A 20,852-nucleotide genomic window follows, 5' to 3' on the forward strand; every position below is an offset into this window, starting at 1 on the left:
TATTATAGTATGCAAATTAAAAATAACTATGCAAAGTGTCTGTCTCAAAAAACTTATGCATATGTCATAGAATCATATTAATTACATCATATACATTACTGCTTCAGAGCACTAAAATCTCACTGCTCTTAGCACCCATATGTAAAAGCCATGCATGTAAATCTCCCTCAACTTCAAGCTTCTGGACAGCTTCTAAATCATAATTAACATAATCACTACATCTTTGTATATTGTGAAGCTTCTTTTCTGTATGGATGAAAGTGAGGTTGTCAAAGGACTCCTATCTATGGAAGCAGAAGGAGAATCCTACTTCCATTTCACTACATAAAGAAAGATATATCTGACCCAGACCTATACTTCTCCCTCATCCTCTAATCTTGCTTGAAAGTAGAAAGAAAAAAAAAATTATGTTCCCCAAACCACCTAGCTTCAAGTAGGGAAATATATGCTTCTTATTTAAATGGGGAATTTTTTGTATCTCTAATATTAGCGGTAGTTTTAGGAAATAATTCAGGATTTTATGTACACATCCTGAGTGCTACTTTCTGGCAATGGCAAACAAGCATGCAACATTCATCTAAAAGTGTGATTAATTCTACACCAATCAGTTGCTGTAATTGATATGATTATAACAGGATGCTGTCTTTTCATCATGTTCCTTCTTTCAAAGAGCTTATACAGCTTTGGACTTGTAGAGAAAACATCCTCACATTTCTTCTGAGGCAAATTCTTTGGAGTTAGTAACAAAAGAAGTGACAATGGCTGTTTAAATAGTTGTACTGAAGTAATAAACTCCCAGTTTACAGAGGTACAGTGTGACTTAAAAATGTTCATAAATTTCAACTTTGAAAGTAGAATGAAACTTTACTTTCAGCAACTGTAACACTGAAATATTGAACTGTAATAAAGAAATATTAAGCATATAACTGATATATCAAATGGTCTAATAAGCAACTGATCTCTCTGTGCTGAGATCTGATGTCTCTAAGGAAGATACCTATGGGATCTCACAATCACCTGTAGCATAGTGTGTTGGTATAAGGGACATATCAAGTTCTTACAAACAAGTATACATTCATTTCCCCTGCCCTGTGCCTTTGTATGTAAATGCTACATGATGTCTAATACCCTTAGGGTATTAGACAGTTAAGGGTACTAGCTGCCTCACAGCCACACAGAAGTGTAGATTTGGCTTTAACAAATCTCCTCCTGTCACTAAGGAAACCCAGCAGTGGGTATCACTAACTCCAGGTAACACTGCAAGCAGACACAGTGCAACAGGTTTTCAGACAACAGCACAGAGGCGACGACTGCTGCCTAAGATCACCAAAGATCCTGCCAGGTATTTGCAGGATATAAATGTACAAATGTATGCTGAGACAGAACACTGCACTTTGGTACAGTGTGCCTGAGAGAGCAAGTCAGCAGGCTAAGATTTCTTTTGCTTTTCCAATTTTACGGAGCTACACAACATACTTGCCATTGGGTCTCCATATATTAGACTGTCAGGAGAACTCCACAAATGGCTACATACTAGTTTTCCACCACAATGATTTTCTGAGTAGCATTCAAGCTTTGCTTTCTTCCAATAGCACTTTTATCATGTAGGTTTTCTTTTGCATTGCTTTATGAGCAGTTTTTGAGTTGCTATGTCCTTTATAGACTTTTGGAACATATTAAGTTTGCTTTGCCCTCCTGACATTAATCTTTCATACCTGGAATCAGGTATCATGCCTGTAGCTGTGATTTTGTACTTATGTACTCATGAGTACATAAGGAGAGGCCTCCAGCAAAAATCTACACTAGTTTTTGCAGAGAAGATTGCCTCCTGTCATTTTGAATATTCATTTATTTATTCAGAGTCCAGTTGCTGGTGATGTGGTCTCATCAGATCTCACAGGGAATTCAAAATTCCTTGCCTGAAAGTTGGTGACATGACATGCAATCAGCATTTTTCCTATCTATTTTCAACTTCTGATGTTCATCTTCATTTAAAAAAAACCTGAAAGCATTCCTGATGTGGGTGCTGCAAAGCTGCAGTGAACAGCTGCTGCCCAACCTCGCTCTGGGGGTTTTTTAAAAAAATATATGGAATTGTGTCAAGGTTTCTGGTTCATGGGTTTTATCAACTGACTGTGTGCATCTTGTAAGCCTGCTCTGAAATCTATTTCTGCAAATCCCATTAGTGAATGCAACAGCAGTAGTGATCGAGTTGGACATGATGATCCTTGTGAGTCACTTCCACCTTGAGATATTCTATGATTCTACAACACTATAAACCTCCAAGTATTTTTAGATCATATGTTAGTCTTTTCTTAGCCAAGGAATCTAGGTTTGTAAGCTCAGAAGGTTATCTCAAAGCTTAACACTTATTTATGAAGTCAGTGGGACTGTTAATGTTCCATCTGCTAGGATGATTAGGTTTTTCCAGTGTTTCTGGCATATCATTTCTTGCATCCTCAATTTTCACCCATACCTACTGCCATAGGTCACCCTAATAGCTTCTTTCTCTTTCCGCTTCTTGCCCTTGTTTGAATTCCTTCTCAAGGGAGCCCTACAAAAATATTAGAAAACATCAGGAAATATCTTTGAAATTTTACTTTCAATCCTTTTTATGAAAAAAAGAAGTATTTTTTTATAACAAAATGCTTACCCAAGATCTGCAAGTTTTCGCTTTAGTCTTTCTGTATGCCCTATAGTAGGGCTAGTTGTTCTTGCTGCCTGAGCACATGTGGCACCATCTAGGATACATTTGTACACGGAAGAATGTACATTATTAATTTTAAATGCTACTTTCCACCCAGAACACCTTGTGTATCTTTTCATAATTAGATATGCATACAAACATATGTGTGAGTACACAGTTTAAATAGGGGAATTCTCTATTTTAGGAAGATGGTACGAACAGGAATAGGAAAAATCAGAATTTGAAAATACACATGAAGAAACCTTATTTTTAATTGAAGAAAATGGAAAGGTAATTTTGGTTGAGTTTTAATGAATATGTAATAAATCAAACAACACAAGAGATTTACAGGCAAACATTATAATGAATCCATTTTTAAACTCAGCAGTAGCTGTGAGTTTCTTTTTACAGAATTCATTTTGTATGTGTGTTTACTTCCAAAACTACTCCTGAAATGCTTTCTTTAAATCTGGAGCCAAGGGTACCCTTTATGATGGACATGCTACAAAATAGTTTAACTGTTTAACCTGAACGTCTTTGTTAAACTAAACATTTAACTTGAAATCTAACCACCCTGAATTTAAAAAAAAAAAACCAACCACCCACCCAACCAAAAAACAAAGAACAAAACAAAACAACACAAAAAAAAGCCACCAAAGAAAGAAAGAACTAAAAGTAGCTTAGTTAATAAATCTGCCCTGAGACATCTATCAATTTTTTATCTCTTCTACAAACACTGTTAAAGCCTAAAGAGGAAACAGTCTGCAGTACCTATAAAGCCAAAACAATGAATCTGAGTCTGGAAAACATCCTGTGAAATCTATATAGAAGCCGAAAGAAAACATATAGTAGCTAAAAAATTCAGACACAGTTACTCTTAAAACATAAGGACTGTTCCCAAATACTCTAGAGGAAGCAAATGAAGCTCATTCACTCATATCACTCGTGGTTTGGTGGTTTTTGCAATGTGACCTCAGACATAGAGCAACTTTTAACTGAGAGCACTGCTGGGTTTGTGGATTTCTCCTACCGTGGCTGATATAAATTAAGCCCTCAGAATTAACCCAAAATACCACAGCACTACCACAGGACAGTCAACTCTGTGTATAGAATTTTGTGTGCTGCTTTGAGGATAATATCCGCCCAAGTTTTCATTCAAGTAAAAAATTTAGTGTGCAACTGGTTCATAAATCCTTTGAAAAGCAGGAAAATAAGCCTCTTGCAATACCCCCACTCTAAAAGCCACACTGTTTCTACCAACACAAGTCCTTATGTTAAAAAAAAAATCAAGAACAAATGACAAGTAATCTCATGCCAAAAAAGCAAACAAAAAAAAAAGTAATATGAAGAATGACAAAAGCAAAGTGAAGTCTCCTCAGAAGAAATCCATTCCCTAAGGAAGTTGAGGAGAACTTTAGGCAATACACACTCTGCATCAACCTTACACCATGCATACTCCTCTTCTGTCTCCTCTTATGGTTTCTCTTTCACCTTTAATGCACACTTCTCATTTAACCACTGCCAAAATTGCCACTTTAAAGGAAAAACTTGCAAAGTTTACTTTCACACTAGCTATTCACAGGTTTGGGGGCCAAGGGGCAGTGTGGTTTTTTGAGAAACTTGTTAATGAAAGTCAGTGAAATGGAGGTTTTGCTGCTGTAGTAGAAAAAAAAATCTGGAGAGCTCAGCAAGGACACGTAGCAGCTACCTGGTATGGCAATCTTCTGTTCAGGGTCTTGTATCACAATATTCCCCCTCTCACACAGCTTGGGCCAGCCAGGGCCCTCTGAATGACAATGACTTACTGGGGAAAATACTTGTGCTGGCTATAGGATACAGTGGCAAATGGATAGGCTAGGTCCCAAAACCAGCTTCATGGCAGAGTACATCTGAATCTACAGGGTCTTGCATGCAGGGAAGTACACAGTGCTTGGCACACGGCAGTGACCACGAGCCAGAGCTGCAGGTGCCCCATCGGGGCAGGAGGGGACTTCAGCCACCCTGGATGGGTCCACCTTCCCCAACTCCTTGTAGTTCTTCAGAGAGGTAAAGTGAAAGCCTATTCCTCAGAATAAATCACACAGAAGCTGTTTAATCCATCACTTCCAGCCTCAAGCTGTTGTGTAAGTAATCTGTGGCTGATGGATGTGAAAGGAGACTACACTTAACTTTCTTCCCCAAGGTCACACACCCATTGCAGGCAGCCTCACATCAACAAGTACTGCCCACAGGGGTCACCTCACAGCCTTATCAAAGGATGCTGTTGCACAAAGCAGGCAGAATTGAAGAAAACGAATTCATCACATACACATGAAAAAGCTGGCAGTAAAAGACAAATAAGCAAAGTTTCTCATCATTTTGCAATGAAACTGATCTCACACCACTTCAGCCCCTCCCACAACACTGCAGAATCTCATAAGAAAAAGAACAAAAGAAAAGTGTGATCTTGCTAATACTCAGTTTTGCTAATGAGAGATTAACCAATGGACACATACTTGTCCACAGATGTGCTCTCTTTCCATCTCTAAAAAAACCCTAAAACCCTCACCTGAACACATAGAACAAATACAGTGTCTCTTTTTATTTTCTGAGCTGTATGAGTTTAACAGCCAAATTAACAATCAATTAAAATAGTATTGCTACAGCACTTGTTGCCAAACAACTGCTTTAGTATGTTTCTTTATTTTAGGACTTATTAATGCAATTTTTCCATTTGAAACTAAATTGCTCTGGTTAATTCTAATTCACTACTCATCAGAGCCTGTATACACACAAAAGCACAGGTTGTTTACTTAATGGTCACAGCAAGGAAAGCATGACATCAATATTTAGACAGAGATTATTTTTCAAACCTAAAATGGAAAGAGTGACACGGTGGGCGGAATGTAATACCCTATTCCTTACACTACAAGGCTAGTTTCCACTCAATTTTTACAAAGGTATTTTTCATACATCAGTTGGAAATGCAGAATTTAGGGCTTTCCTGATAAACCAATCACACTCAAGCTGAAGTATGAGTTTGGAAAGCCAAAGTCTTATGTTCACACCCTTATTTTTACTTGCAAAACTCAAATATTGAATTTAACTTCAGATCATTAACAATTTAACCCACAAAAACAGAACAAAAAATTTTTCTTTTCAGTTAATTCAAGTAAGTTGAAGTCTGTAATGAACCTATCTAGACCTATTCCTGCAGCCCTCTCTTATAAATGGTTTTTATCATGTATTTTAGCTTACGTGACAGTTTGAGAATGCAGGCTGCATAGCTAAGAATGCTGAAGTTGTGTCAAATGCTAATTTTGACTTCCAAAGGTATCTGAAAAGGAGAGCTCAGTATTCTGTGACATATATTGTTAATTCATATAATAAACTGGTGTTTACCACTTTATCTGACATATGTATGATTGCATCCTGTTTTATCCAGCTAGCATTTAAAGAATCTGAATTAAATTAAAACCACTGAGGACAATTTCCCCAAAAAATTGCCTGCTGCTTTTTTCTTCTGTAAATGAAGAGTGCCCAGACACCAACCTCATGTTAAATCTAGACTGTGCTGCCTCTCAGGAATTAAAAGCTACAGTCTGTTGTTCTTGCTTTACACTCCTTTCCGCACCCTCCAAAAGAATCACCTACCAGTGCCAAAATCACATTATTTGAGTAAGTGCACTGTGTTAAGCATTTTTGTAACACAGAGATGTCCCAAGGTCAAATACTGTTGTTTTTTCAAAAAACACAATACAACACTCTCTTAAAGGCAACTTTTCTTTTTTTTTTTTTCAGTGAGCTCCAAGAAAGCAAAAAAAAAAAAAAAGAAGAAAGTAAGCAGTTCCCTATCCCATTTTAAACTTTGTCCTTTTCTTATACCATCAGACAAGGTCATTTGAAATTTTCTGACTTCCAGGTAGGCAAAAGAAGTTATGAGATGCTGACCTTCTAGTTGCTAAGGTGTTACTACATAACAAAAGGTCATTAAGTAGGTGTAAGTGAGCAAAATTATGCATCAATTTATTGTAAAAAAAGTAGTAATACCTTTATCCTGTAAAATATTCCTGCCAGCTGGGTGATGCAAAGGAGATGCTTCAGAGCTGTGCCCAGATTTTGAAGGAGATGAAAGTGGAGTGTCTCCCCAAGCATATGGGGAAAGGACACCTCCTTTGTGGTGCTGTTCTTCTTCTTGGTTTTCAGTTAGGTTGTCAAGTGAGATTGCTGCACTGCTAGCCACGGGGGAGAGGGAGGAAGCACCAGAATCTGATGCTGGTGAGGATGCTCTCATGCATAAGGGCAGTGGTGATTTTGAAATGTGCATGGGACTACTGTAACTGTGTGATGGCTGTTGGTATAAGAGATTATAAAGCAGGTTATACCACTTAGTAAGCAAACAGAGCAAGATTTACTTTGAACATGCAATTCTTTTATTCATTATTTAGCTTTCTATTTGTACGAAACGCTCTGGTAATTCATGGCATTACCCTTTGATACCACACACAGTGTTGTTTATTGGTATTTGCTTCCAGACAGAAATCAGAATAGGACAAAACAATTCTGTTAACAAATTAACAAATAGAGAAATGCACAATTCCAGCTCCTTTCACCTCCTGCATAAATGAAAGGACCCATTCTCAATTATAAAGCACATGTAAATCCAAAAGACCACAATTCCAGTTAAAACACAACAAAATCAAAAAACCAGGTGTGCTGACTCAAAAGGAGACTGGACTCGCACATTACTCAAGGACATTCACAGCAGACTGGCCACAGAAGAATAAATACTGCCTGTGCTACAATGAAAGGATAGATAGAGGATGACTTACAGGGGCAATCTAGCATTCCATAGGAAGCCTGAAAGAGGGGCTAGAGTCCTTCTCACCTTTCGTTCAAGGCTGTCCTCTCCATCAGTTGAACTGATGCTATCGTACAGCCTGGTTCTGGAAGGCCTCTGCCTCTTGTTCTTCACTGACAGCTGAGCTCGAGTCTTCAGAGCTTTGGAGTCCAGTCTCTCTGTTTCTGGAACTGCTTCATTGAAATCTATATGGAAACACGATTTGGAGCTATTTAACAGAACAATCTTTCACTACTTCTTCCTAACAGAGGAAGTTCATGCAAACACATGCACTTTGTATAGAATCATAGAATCATTTAGGTTAGAAAAGACACATTTTACTTGTACCTGTATCTTTGTAACTGCGAAAGTATCCTCAAGAAAAAAGAAGTCACTTGCATAAACACGTTTATCTACACAGATTCAGTAAGTGCATAGCAAAGAATCAACTCCAGATATTTAAGAATTCACCAAATTATTCCCACAGTTACATGAAGGACCACACAAGCCCATCTATACTAGCCCAGAAAGCAGGTCCACTTAGACTACTTCAGAAGGACTTACATGTGCTTGGTCTGCAGAGAATTTTCTTCCATCACAGCATAAACACCACTACGTGATACATGAAAATTGGGGGAATATTTCACATAAAAAATGGAACAATGAAACCATCTTACCTGCCTAGTTTCAAAGCCACCCTATGCCTGAATGTCTTGTGAGCAAAGTATATGGCTTGCCTCTACAAGAAAAGCTAACATAGCTTCACTTTTCTTAGCTATCAATAATCCATTCAAATGAAATCTGAGTATTGAAGCAAATTTATCACTTTACAAAGCTGTAGTAACTAAGACAAAAAACATTTTAAAAGGTGTGTCTGCATTTTACACCAGAAAAGGAACAGATTTTTTATGGTTTTAATAAATTTTTTTCAATTCTGACAGTATAAATCAAACCATAACCCATTAGATTAATTTATTTGTCTAAGTACTACATTCATAACACATTAATTAATAAGAATCTGATCTTAAAGATATTTTTACTGTTCTTTGAGTAAGAGTTAAATTTTTCAGTCACAGAATAATACAAAATAATTAGCATTGTCTGACTTGTAATTAGGCTTCTGTCCTAAGTACTCCATAGGATAATTGCACATTGTCATGGTTTGAACTGCTTACATTTGTTCTTTCAGTAGTACACACTTTCATACATCCCTTCCGTTCACTGCTGAAATTATGCAAACGGTATTCACAGAACTGGTCATATTGGCTTTGTTAAAGCAAAATACCATCTGGGCCTGGAGCTTCCTGCCTCCTCCACCCCATCACTGGTCCTGCCCTGCTCACCACACGTTGTTGCAGTGGAACTGGCCTGTTGTCAGATGGTCTCTGCTCCAGCCACATGTGCTGTTATCCCCAGTTTCAGCTCCTGCTTCTGCAGAGAGCAGCCAGCCTTCACTCCTCCAAGTACAAACACACATCTCACACATTTCCCTAGAAATCTCCCAACCCACTAGGGAGACTGGTGCATCTCTCACATAAAAGTCATAACAGGTTTTATTTTGCTCTCGGAGAAAATCTAATTAGACTTTCTTTCATCAGATGTTCAACCATTTGACTCCCATGGTCTTGCATCTGAATTATTTCAATAGTACTGTGGAGCAGGGAAGAGCTTCCCTGTCTTCCCACTCTTTTTCCATTATACAGGCTGACAGACTTCAAAATCTCCTTCTGTGAACTGATGTGTCCCTGGGTATCCAAAGGCACACAGAAAGTACAGCCACAAGGTGGCCTGAATGGGCACTTGAACAGAGATGAGTAAATATTGTCAAAGACGACCTCAGCACCGAACTGTTGAGATTTCAAACCACTGACAGTAAGTATCTTGATTCTTTACTGCAGATACAGCTCATGACCACTAAAACAGAAAGCTACAATCCACTTTATGTATTCTTCTGGATTTTCAGAATAAATTGTACATTTGTAAAAGAAACACAATCCTCAGGTTTCTAATATTCCCTGGCAAAGCAACAGAAGAATTCTGTGGGCCACAATGGTTTTTATTTTCTCTTTCCAACTTCCACTGATGTTACTGGCAGCCCCTTAAGCTCAGCATGAGGTTATGTTACAGTCTGAGGAGTCGTACAGTCTGTCATGATGCTAAACATGGCCAGAGCACCAGCAGTGTTAGGAAGAGATATGCTTGAATACTTGTGACCATCAAGTTGCATCCATTACTTCTTCCCAAGTCTATTAATATGCAAGAATGTAACAAATATCCCAGATCATATGGAAGCAAAACCATACTTGATACAACCTTAATTAAAATATCATATTTTTCCATAACCTAATTTTCTGAGGGAAGACAGTCCTGCAAACTTCTGAACAAAAATTAAGGGATGTGGCTGTGTACATGCAGTCCTACTCCAGGAACCTAATGTAGAGGCTTGATCAAGGAGTACGTGAGACTGAAGCACCAAAGTGAATGTCACAAAGGCAGCGTGTGCGACACACAGAACCCAGAGGGATTCTGCCTGCACTCCAAAACATCGTGGACATCTTCCCTGATGTTTATAGCTCCTTCACAAACATCCATGGGTTAATGGATGTTTAACCCTTTTCTTAAAAGGGTTAAACAAGAATGATATGGACACCTAGGCTCTTTGTCAGCACAGCAAGTATCACTACATTACAGTCTGACACAGACTTCAGAGACTGATACAGAATTTACTGGAAAAGGTATATGGAAGTCAAAGAGCGCTACAGAACATTTAGGGATCTCTTAAAAACACAAATCCAGCCTGGAATCTAAGGTCTAACTATGCTACTTCTGCTTGCAAAAAATTATTGCCAATTTATCTATTTTTCCCAGTAAATAATTGGTGTTTGTATTCAGGTGGTTAAACTTGGGCATTTAAATTCATCTATTTTAGGTCCCAGAAGAAATTAACACTGGTAGCATTGCTCCAGAAGAACATTTTTGCAATGAAAAAAGACAGCTCCTTGAAAATTTTCATGCAAATGCATCAATTGGAAAACACACTTTTGAAGCACAGACATGCAGAATTTTAATGCCATACAAAGAATTTTCAAATTTTTAGAAAGAATTTTACAATTTTTTTTGTCTATAGAAATTCCTGGATTTTAGCTCTTGAGCCATAGATGTGCACTGACATTGTTACAAGAGTAGATGCAAACATGATTTTTGTGAGTCAGGTAAAGAAAACACACTTCCCTCTCCTGATGTAAACTACTGAAAGGTTTTGTGTTAACAGAGTTGCTAAGTATTAAATGTTTTATATTTTTTACTGAGTCTCTACAGTAGAAATACAGACTTCTCCCCCTGAGTGCTTTTCTGAACTTCAGAGATTTCAGTACAATAAAAATTTGATAGAAAGAAGCTCTGTGAAGATTTGCAGAAGTCAATTCCACAAGGGCTGCATATCACCTAACATCATTTCAGCAGGACTAGCTCTTATTTATATTTGTTAATAATGTAATTCATATTGATCTCTTTGTAAGCAATATTGCTTGGGTCCACACATGAAATGACTGCTAAAATATCAATTTTAATAAAACACCTCTATACTTGCTAGAAATTAATTTATTTCACAATGTATTACATTTTTTCACCAGAGAAATAAATAAATATTATAGGAAAAAAGTTTGGTGCTCCCTTGTCAAAATTCCAACACCTTCAACATGTGATTTCAAAGATGTTACTGAATACAGAATAAGTATTGCCTACCCCTGCATCAAACAGGTTTTTTTCCCAAGGTTGTGGGCCTAAATTGGCTTTAATTCTGCATATCCTTCAACAGTGAGAAGCAACTTGCAATTACAGAACTGTAACTAAGCTGTGGAAGTTATCTGTATGTTTTCACTGGCAGAGGCTATAAATGAGAATTATCTTTTCTACGTGAAACAAAGAAAAGGTACAGCCACCCTGCTGACAGCATCTATCCAGATCTCAACGTTGGTACAAACTGTTTTGTTTCTTGGTAATGTAGGAAAAAAGTCTTACAAATCTTATGTTGTAAATCAGGCTGTGCTATAGCTGAATAAGTTTTTTTAATTAATGTGCTAGTAAAGAATTTGCATTTTATTCACAAAAGGTTCCATCCTGAGAAATGGTGAGTGCCACCTACAAGGTTCCTTTTGATGTCTGTACCAAGGTAAGATTAGAACTTGCAGAGAACCATTAAAAATGGTGGATTTAACATTGTTTTCTCATTCTGGTAACTTTGTTCTTGTTTGATCTTTGGTGGTTGGGTAATTAGGGACAGATTTAGGAACACAGGAGAAAACACAATTTCCTCCTACTTTATTAAAATACCAGAAGCATCAAATTAAACCTAAATGTTGATGGCTTTAAGCAATTAATAGTGATCTTTGCTATACTAACATTTAGTTCCATTTCTTTTAGAATACACATTGCACAGCTATTCTGGGACTCTATATTGGCATTATTAGGTAGAACACTGATACAGCTGTCATTAGATACTGAATTTTGGAAAAATATCAACATCCTGGCATTATTAATTGTTTCTTTTAAATCCTAAATGATAACCATGCTGTTTACACACATTATTGGGCCCTATGCCTGGGGCACAGCAACCCCAGGCACACCTACAGGTTGGGCAGAGAAGTGGCTGAGAGCTGCCCTGCGGAGAAGGACTCAGGGGTGATGGTCGATGAAAAACTCCCCACGAGCTGCCAGTGTGCACTCACAGCCCAGAAAGCCAATGGAATTGGCTCCATCAAAAGGAGTGTGGCCAGCAGGTTGAGGGAGGAGATTCTGCCCCTCTACTCTGCTCTTGTGAGACCTCACTTGGAGTGCTGTGTCCAGCTCTGGGGTCCCCAGCACAAGAAGGACATGGAACTGTTGGATCAAGTCCAGAGGAGTGTCATGAGGTTGTTAAGAGGACTGAAGCACCCCTGCTATGAAGACAGGCTGAGAAAAGTTTGGGCTATTGAAGAGAAGGCTCATAGCAACCTTCCAGTACTGGGAAGCTGAAGTGGGACACTTTGTCAGGAAATGTAGTGACAAGACAAGGAGTGATGGATACAAATTGGAAGAGGGAAAATTTAGGTTAGATATTAGGAAGAAATTCTTTACTGTGAGGATGGTCAGACACTGACACAGGTTGCCCAAGGAGGCTGTGGATGCTCTATCCTTGACACTGTTCACAGCCAGGTTGGACAAGGCCTTGAGCAACCTGGTCTAGTGGGAGTGTCCTTGCACACGGTAGGGGGGTTGGGACTAGACCAACTTCAAGGTTCTTCCAACTCAAATCAATCTATGATTCATAGGAGTTACGGTTCGTTTCAAACCAACCTTGACTTAAGCCATCCAGGCAGGTCACTTGCTTAGTATCTATATTTTCCACTGGATCTCCTCTAGAAACTTCTCCAAAAGATGTCTGCCTTTCAAAAATGTTGTTGTTATTGTTAACCTGGCTCCCATTTTGCTTCATTAGCCTGAAAACTTCTGCTTCCAAGTCTTGTATCTGAAAGAAATACAACATAGTATTACCCCAAACACATATCCCAATACATCTTCCCCATTAGATATGTTATTTTTCCAGAATATCAGACATTTTTTTTATCAGTCTCATTCTTAAAATATAAGAGTAAATGCTACTCACACGAGCTTGTAAGCCTTGAACCTCTGCAAGGTGCGCTTTCTCCAAATCTTCTATTTTCTTTCGTTCAGCTTCCTGGCGTTTGATGAAGTCAAGTTCTCTTAGAAAAAAATAAAAATGTATTTGCTGTCATCAAAGCAATCAGACTCAAACAGAAAATAAAATGTTCTGAAAAATCTTAAGCTATGCATCTGAAAAATCTGTCCTTACTAAATAATTTATCACTTACTTAATAAGGACTATGAAACTGCAGTCAGGACAAAACCCTAAGCTATTAGTCTAAGTGAACATGCTAGGTGATGATATAGAAATGGTAAAAGCAATTTATCTGGAAAAAAAATCTAAGTTCTAATTGATCATCAAAAAAGTTAAACCAAATTTTTTCATAATCTGTATTTACAACAGAAACAACATTATCTTAGTTTATGTTGTTCTCTGTTGTGAGAAATGGAGCAAAATCTCTGTTTTACTACAGTATGACTGCACTCCTTCACAGAAAGGACATCTGTAACTTTTCAGGTACAAATCAAATTTTCTTGTAAGCTATAAGGAAATTTGTTAGGTCAGTTTAGGAGTCTGAAATAATTAAAACCAACCGACTAGATATTCTACTAATATAAAGGAGAATAACAACAGAAAGGCTATCAAAATTCATTCTAGCAACTTTCCCTATCTCTTTTTATTTTGAATATCAAAGACATTTGTGATAGAAAGCACATAAGATGTAAACTAGTTCTGGAACAGTCCCGAAATTCCAAGACCGGTAATGGCATTTTGACAATCTAACTCCTTTTTTAATGGGACAGGAAAGTAATTTTTGCAGTCCCAGTTGTCACTTGACATTGCTGTATGTTTTTGAGTTTTCTTCTTGAAACATGTATATTTCAGCAGAAAATTAAAAAGTTGCTGGGGAAAAAAAAGGAATTTGGGCAATGGAAGCTGTTATAGAAATGTAAGATGTTATTATTCTTGATAGCCATCAGGGAGAAGGGACCATATGAAACAGAGGGGGTCAGGTAATCATGAGTTAGCTCAACTCAGTTGAAACATTCTTGGTAACTACAAGAAGAAAAATAAAATGTAAAATGTAACAGAACAATATTTTACTTGATGTCACTTAGTACACAGTAGGAATGAATCCAGCTGACACAATACCAATATAAATTCCTGCAAACCTGGCTAATCAAATGCTTTACTATGATTAGTCTTTGTTGTTTGTATTCACAATGAATTATCCAGTAATTCTGAAACATTCCAACCTGGAATACTACACACAAAGTCTTTATTTAGCTACAGTATGACTACAGCTCAAATACTAGTAACATTTTTCCACAATAAAGAGTCCAAGTTTTCATGAAAAAAAGAAGTGAAAAATAGTGTTTACCTTACAGGTGTTTAACAGGGAGGTTCATATTTCAAAATATATCACATACATGTTTCCTATCTGGCCACTAAGTCATTTGCTGCCCCTGGTGTAGCTGCTTACTTTTGCTGAAAATCCTTGATTAATTTCTTTGCCTTGTTATATTTCTTCTCCAGAGCCTGATACTGGCTTTGCGTCTCCTTGAGATGTTCATTCACCGTGTGACACAGGGTTTGTGCCTCAATCCAGTAACTCTCTAATTTCATCATCCTTTCCTTATTCTCCTCAATGTTCTGCTGGAGTTGGGTCTTCTCCAATTCCCACCTCACCTTCTCATTCTCAGCAGCCTGCAGCTGAACAAAGGAGTGGAGATGCAGTCCATAAAAAGCTGCCTTATAGGTCAGGATTAATTCAAGCAGCATGAATGGTGAAAATCAGTAAATTAGTAACAACACTAGTAATATGCTAGCAGTGAGAAGAGTGTTCCAGGACAAAGAAAACAGGCTGATACGTACATTATTCTTCTTCATAAAACCAAGTAGAGCTTTTGCTCAGTGTACCAGTGCAGCCTCTATGCTTCTCTGGGTTATAGTAACCTATCTGACTGACTGACATTTGAAAATGTCAATAGTGGAGTACTTGGGCAAAGTGCAGGGTTAATCAGTCAGCACTAGGGATGCATTTTGCTATATGCATGTGGCTCAGGTGCTAGCTATAAAGCATTGAAACACTTTCATAAAACGATGACATTTCTTATTTTGGGGAGGGGGAATCTGATATCCAGTTTTTTGTGTGTGTCTGTTTGGTGTCTCACTTCCTAACTGAAACCACTTGCAGGTTTCAGTGTTTGGTGCTGGATAAGAGTAGGATTGTTCAGCAGCTTTTGTATTTTAGCTCCCAGAATTTCCAGAGAACAAAAAATGCCTTAAACGCCCTTTTTTACTTATCAAGACTGTTTAATTTGCTCTAGACAGTTCCACTAGCAATCATGGATAATACACACAAAAAAATTAATTTGTTTTCAGTTTTATTAGTAATATACTTAAACTACCCACAATTTCTTCAGCTCTATTGAAAATACAATAAAGGTAAAGAGATCCAACACAAAAAGGCACATTAACCCTTATCTGGCAAATGAATTTGCACAGATGAATATTTACACCCACACATTGTTGTTATCAAGTCAACGGGGCTCGGCACAATCCCAAGGGATCGACCTTGTGGCTCCAATTGCTAGATTGGAACTGGAAAGCAGAGGAAGAAAAGATTTCTGACCTTCTGAACTGACACACTACAATAGAAATTGTCCTTACAGAAAACAGTTGCACTTTAAATTTGTTTTTAACAATAATTTATGCAGATTTGATAAACACCATGCAAAATACATAGTGAGTGCAAATGCTGCTAAGAAGAAATAATAATCTAAAATCTTTTTCTGAAGTTCAATTTTATCTTTATCTTGTTTTTATTTCCCTTATAATGTGTTCAGACTCAAAGAGCAGGATGTCATTATAAAACCTGGTATTACTGAACAACTGAATTATTAGCTGAGTTCTCATAAAGGTTACCCTAGTACAAAAAAAAACCAATTCATTTTTATTGCTATAGCAAATTCAATCTAATAACTAGCAACTGATTGTGAGATGTTTTCTTTTAAACTGGTATCTTTTGAATAGAACTGCAACAGGATATAACAACACTTTTTCTTCTGTATATAAAAAATAATTTCTATTAAATACATTTACACAGATCAGGTTTTTTTAAAATGTCAAAAAAAGAAAAGTAGCATAAACATCACTGGTAAATAAACTTTAACATCACTGGTAAATAAAAAACCTACTAACTTGGACTTGAATATTCAATCCAAATACAATTTTAAAACCTGAGAAAATGCATTACAATTTTAACACTAGAAATCTGCTGTATAGTCATTATGATACCCCTTAAAATGTATGTTTAATTGAAGCTACAAAAGTTGGAATTTTCTTTTAACAGCTGCACTTAAGATTTTACTTGAAACTTTGCATATAGAATATACACCAAGACAAGATTTAGCTGAGCCACTGTGCTTCTTAATCAGCCTTCCATAAGGATGTTGACTTCTCCACCCACATACATGTCTTCAGATTTGATTTTGTATGAAGAAAACTGTATTATATGTATTAACCATATATTGATTCTTACCTTCGTCTTCAGCTTCTGAATTTCAGCTTCTGTAACTGCATGTTTGATTTGCAACTAGAATTGAAAATATAAAATAAACAAGTGAAGTCACAGAGTACTCCGGTATTTTTAAAGCCTGTGCTGCAAGTTGAATACCTTATTACATAGCAGAAGGCCCTGAAGAGTGCTGCAGTGCAGTAGATTGTAAATTAAAATGTCTAGCTTGCAAAATGACTCAGTCTGTGCAACCTAATTAAAGATAGGATGCTGTTTAACCACTCATAATTTCAAATCAGAACATCCAATCTGTTTAGCAAAACGAAATGTCTTATGCTTAAAAAAAATAGATATTATCCTGCTGGGCTTTGCTCTCCTCTGATATGAATGTGAAATACGTCCCAGTGCTGTCGGGAAGTCCCACTGCATTGATTAAAGCAGGCATGTTACAAAAAAGCAAATATGGAAATAAGTGATTTAACAACTCAAGAACTCAGGAAAACCTTGAGGGAAGATTCCACACATTTATTTCATGCAAGAAAAAAAAGGTAAACTTCTCCCTGATTAGCTGGAGTTATTCTGCTCAAGTTAGCTAATCTCAAATGAGAGCAGTTACACAGGGAAACTGTAAATAACAGCAAGAGCATTCAAGCACACAAAATGATTGCAAGCAGATTAAGAGCCCCGGCAGCGTGCTAAAGATTGTAGTTCCACCACCAAGCAGCGTGCCACAACAACAGTGGATCTGTACAGTGAAAGGGTTGGTGGGGAGGACCTGGCATCCACCTGCACACTTACTGGGGGATTTCTTTTGTATTAACCTACAATACTCTGATCCTGTGAAGGGAATAGTTATTATTTTGAGTGTAATATGCAATGTTCCGAAACATCTTTAATTTTACCCCAAAGGTCTGCTATTCACAGGCTCCAAGAATGCTCGGAACTATGAATTGAACCACAACTTCAATAGCATAACCCTAATCCAAATGGAAATGATCATACACATTTACCCAACACTGGCATGCATCCCAATCCCTGCTGCTTATTATTTAAAGTAGGCAGCAAGGACAAACTTCTCACGGGCCCCAAACCCTTAAACTGAATCAGTGACTTGTGCGTGTTGGGTATGGAATTGAGGGCAAGGGCAATTACAGCCTGAGTTGGCACTGCAGTGAAGACAAGGCCTTTGTCCATTATTTATAAATAGAAGGAATAGTTACAGAAAAGCATGTTTTACACGGGGGTTACTTCTCTTACAAGATTAACATAAGCTTTAGGGAATAGTTTATGTTGATCTAATGGAGTATGTGAGGGCACTGTACTGAACTAGAAACTATCATCTCTGGTGAAGCAAAGGCTATGTTCTTGAAGACCAGGTTGTTAGTAAAATTGTGCAAGTAATTCAAAGGATAAATGCTTCTGGAAGAGAGGAAAAATTTTCAAGATAACAGGAGCTATCACAGAGCTGATCAGTATCTCTGAGAAAGGCTGAGTTTATTTAGAAATTCCCTTTTTATGAAGTCTCTCGAATGCCCTTCTTGTGGCACAGGAAATGCATATTCCCAGAAGCAGTTTGGTTTGCAAACCAGCCTTCATTGATTTAATTGGACAGAATAAAGGAGACACTGACTCAATCAGTTCCACCTGAGGAACACTTTAGGAATCTTCTTTCCAACGCTCACTTCTTGGTTGCTGTCTCCACAGGAGACTGTAAACACTTCTAGTCCCCAAGATCATGTTACTTACACTTACTTTTTTACTTTGCACTGAAAAGTGTTACAACTTTTCACGTGCTCAGTGAGAGCAGACGTAAGATTTCATTTCAAATGAAACCAGGCACTGACTGTGACAGCTTGCAGAAACGCAAGATGTGGAGGCACACCAGGCACACTGGCAGGTGGAATGAGCAAGGGACCAGACCAAACCCGTCCGGAGCATGCAGCTAATCTGTGGATCAAAGAGGGTTCCTGAGGAAGTGCCATAGGAGAGCAGGGCTACTGGTCCAGCATGGAGAGATGCCAGTGCAGCTGGAAACGGGGCACTCAGCAGCCCTGGAGCTGGTCTTAACAGCAAGAAGTGGCCAGTGAAGCTACTGCACTCAGTAGGCCAGGAAGCTGAGAAGGACATGTACCTTTTTGTAAATATACATATTAGAGGAAACTAAGGAGATACTTTAATTAGAATTTGAAAGAGGTTACTTGCAATTTTTGAGCTCACTCAATCCAACCTCTGATCTGCAATTTTCAGAGACTGAGAACTGCTTTTTCTCATTCCATTCCTGTGAGTAGTGAAAAATTACTCAAGAACCATCTAAAAATGTTATGGTGTTTACAAAATGTCCAGCCCACTACTTAGTTCTGCTACCTCATTTTTCTCTGAGGAGATAAAATTTCTCTGATGAGAATGGATGAGCTAAATTTTGCCCTTTGTAGACTTAATAATGAAATCAAAAAACCAAGACTCAAACCCTTAGGCTACCTGCTGATAGTCCATTCCCATCTCTTCTAAACCCCCACAGATCCATAAGGAGCACTTAAAAGAGCTTATTATTACATACAAGTAAACTCCACATTGTTGCATAAATGACGATTTGCTCAGGTACAGATGGTTCTAACAGTTATTTTTATGCTCTCTGTTATTAAGTTAAAAAAATAAATACTGAGCACCCAGTCAGATCATTGAATCAGTACATGGTACAGTAGATCCCACTGAGGCAGAAGGAAAAAAGACACTTTTCTGCTGAACAGACAAATGTGTAGCTGGATATGTACATTTTTAAAGAACTAATTATGCTTGCAGAATAGATGACAAATACTAACACATTTATAGGTTAGACTAAACAACAGGGAAGGTCAACTGTTTGGCAAGCAAATCTAGACTCCGTAGCTAAAATTTTTTAAGAAAGTTTCCTAAAAGGGGATCAGAATCTTTATTCCATGTTCTATATAATGCCAGACAAATTCTTGGCACATCTTATTTTGTATTTTTATGGTTTTTAAGTTAATATAAAATTGTGATGGCTTCATTTTAACAAGGACATTTTAAGTAATTTTTGGCACATTTCCTATCCAAATATGTCTTGAAAAGCTGATTAACTTTCTTCAAAACAATAAAACTTCTTATGAAAAATAACTTTCAGAGCAAAAATGGATTGAATTAATCTAAGACTGCAAAGCGCACAAAGGGATGAAAGGCTAGCAAATGTTAAAATATCACATGTGCACTGGGAAGGAAGGTATGCAATAGAATCTAATAATCTCCATGACAATTTTTACATAATCATTATATATATTTTTGCATATAATGACAATCCCTTTTTCATATATTTAAGACATGAAATGTAATAACAAATTTTTACATAACATGTCCCTTCTCCCTACAGAACACCTCTCTCTTCAATCATCACGGATAAAATAAAGTTTCTAGCTCTCTCAAAGCAGTTAAGAAAAATCAGTCCCATTTTTCTGTTCCACAGCCAGGAAAACAAGATTTGCAGAAGTACAATGATTGACCCAGGAATGCCCATCTCTCTTCTTTCATTCCAAAAAGCAAGGCATTTCAAATAGGAGTGCTCTCAGAACATGTGAGCACATTTTTCATTGCAAGGACTGAATTCAACTAATTAGGTCAAACTATTATGCTTAAAGATTATGTCCTACCCACTTGTTTAATACTTTCATTAATCTCTGGAGTAAGAACAAGAACGAACAGTTGTTCTTTAAATACAATTCCAGAAAACACTGTGTGGGCTTGTGCAGTGTGATCGTGAACAAGTCCTCTAGTGTTTAAAGAATTCAGGGCAAATACCAAGAAAAATACATGTACTCACTCTGCATCAGCCAACAAAATACAGCTGTGTACTGTTAAATACAACCAGTGAAACAGAAGTGGCATGCTCGTAACTGCGTGGGCCAGTGAGAAAGAGTCTGCTCTTATGCAGGAGCATTTAATGTTTTCTTCTCAGGCTCTCATCTGCACTTACACTTGAGGATCCCAAAGTACCTTCATCTGGTCTCCTCTACATCAGCATTTTGAGGCCATTATATCACACAGGTCTGTAAATAGCTTCAAATCAGTTTGGACAAGCTCAAGTACGGCAATAGCCCAAGTTTATGGAAACATAGTTTATTTAAGTATAGTTTTACTTGTAATGTATTCAAAGGTCCTCTTGCCCATCACTGCA

At 37.5% G+C, this 20,852-nt stretch overlaps 1 protein-coding gene across 5 annotated transcripts in view; it reads right to left on the bottom strand.

Moving 5' to 3' along the window:
* PPP1R9A (protein phosphatase 1 regulatory subunit 9A) overlaps positions 1-20,852 on the bottom strand; it is a 169,894-nt gene that overhangs the window by 13,336 nt on the left and 135,706 nt on the right. For 3 of the 5 annotated variants that reach the window (XM_018075361.2, XM_018075362.2, XM_018075363.2), the window contains exons 8-15: positions 16,694-16,747; positions 14,633-14,862; positions 13,150-13,246; positions 12,840-13,011; positions 7,554-7,711; positions 6,716-7,016; positions 2,654-2,741; positions 2,477-2,554 (exon numbers count right to left, since the gene is read on the bottom strand). In XM_018075361.2, the coding sequence (XP_017930850.2) occupies positions 2,477-2,554; positions 2,654-2,741; positions 6,716-7,016; positions 7,554-7,711; positions 12,840-13,011; positions 13,150-13,246; positions 14,633-14,862; positions 16,694-16,747 (1,178 nt within the window). The remainder of the gene's footprint in view (positions 1-2,476; positions 2,555-2,653; positions 2,742-6,715; positions 7,017-7,553; positions 7,712-12,839; positions 13,012-13,149; positions 13,247-14,632; positions 14,863-16,693; positions 16,748-20,852) is intronic. The other 2 variants (XM_008921191.3, XM_008921190.3) reach the window with 1 other exon arrangement.

The sequence above is a fragment of the Manacus vitellinus genome, unplaced genomic scaffold (genome assembly GCF_001715985.3).
Source record: "Manacus vitellinus isolate BGI_N305 unplaced genomic scaffold, ASM171598v3 scaffold_3_pilon, whole genome shotgun sequence".
Lineage (NCBI taxonomy): Eukaryota > Metazoa > Chordata > Aves > Passeriformes > Pipridae > Manacus > Manacus vitellinus.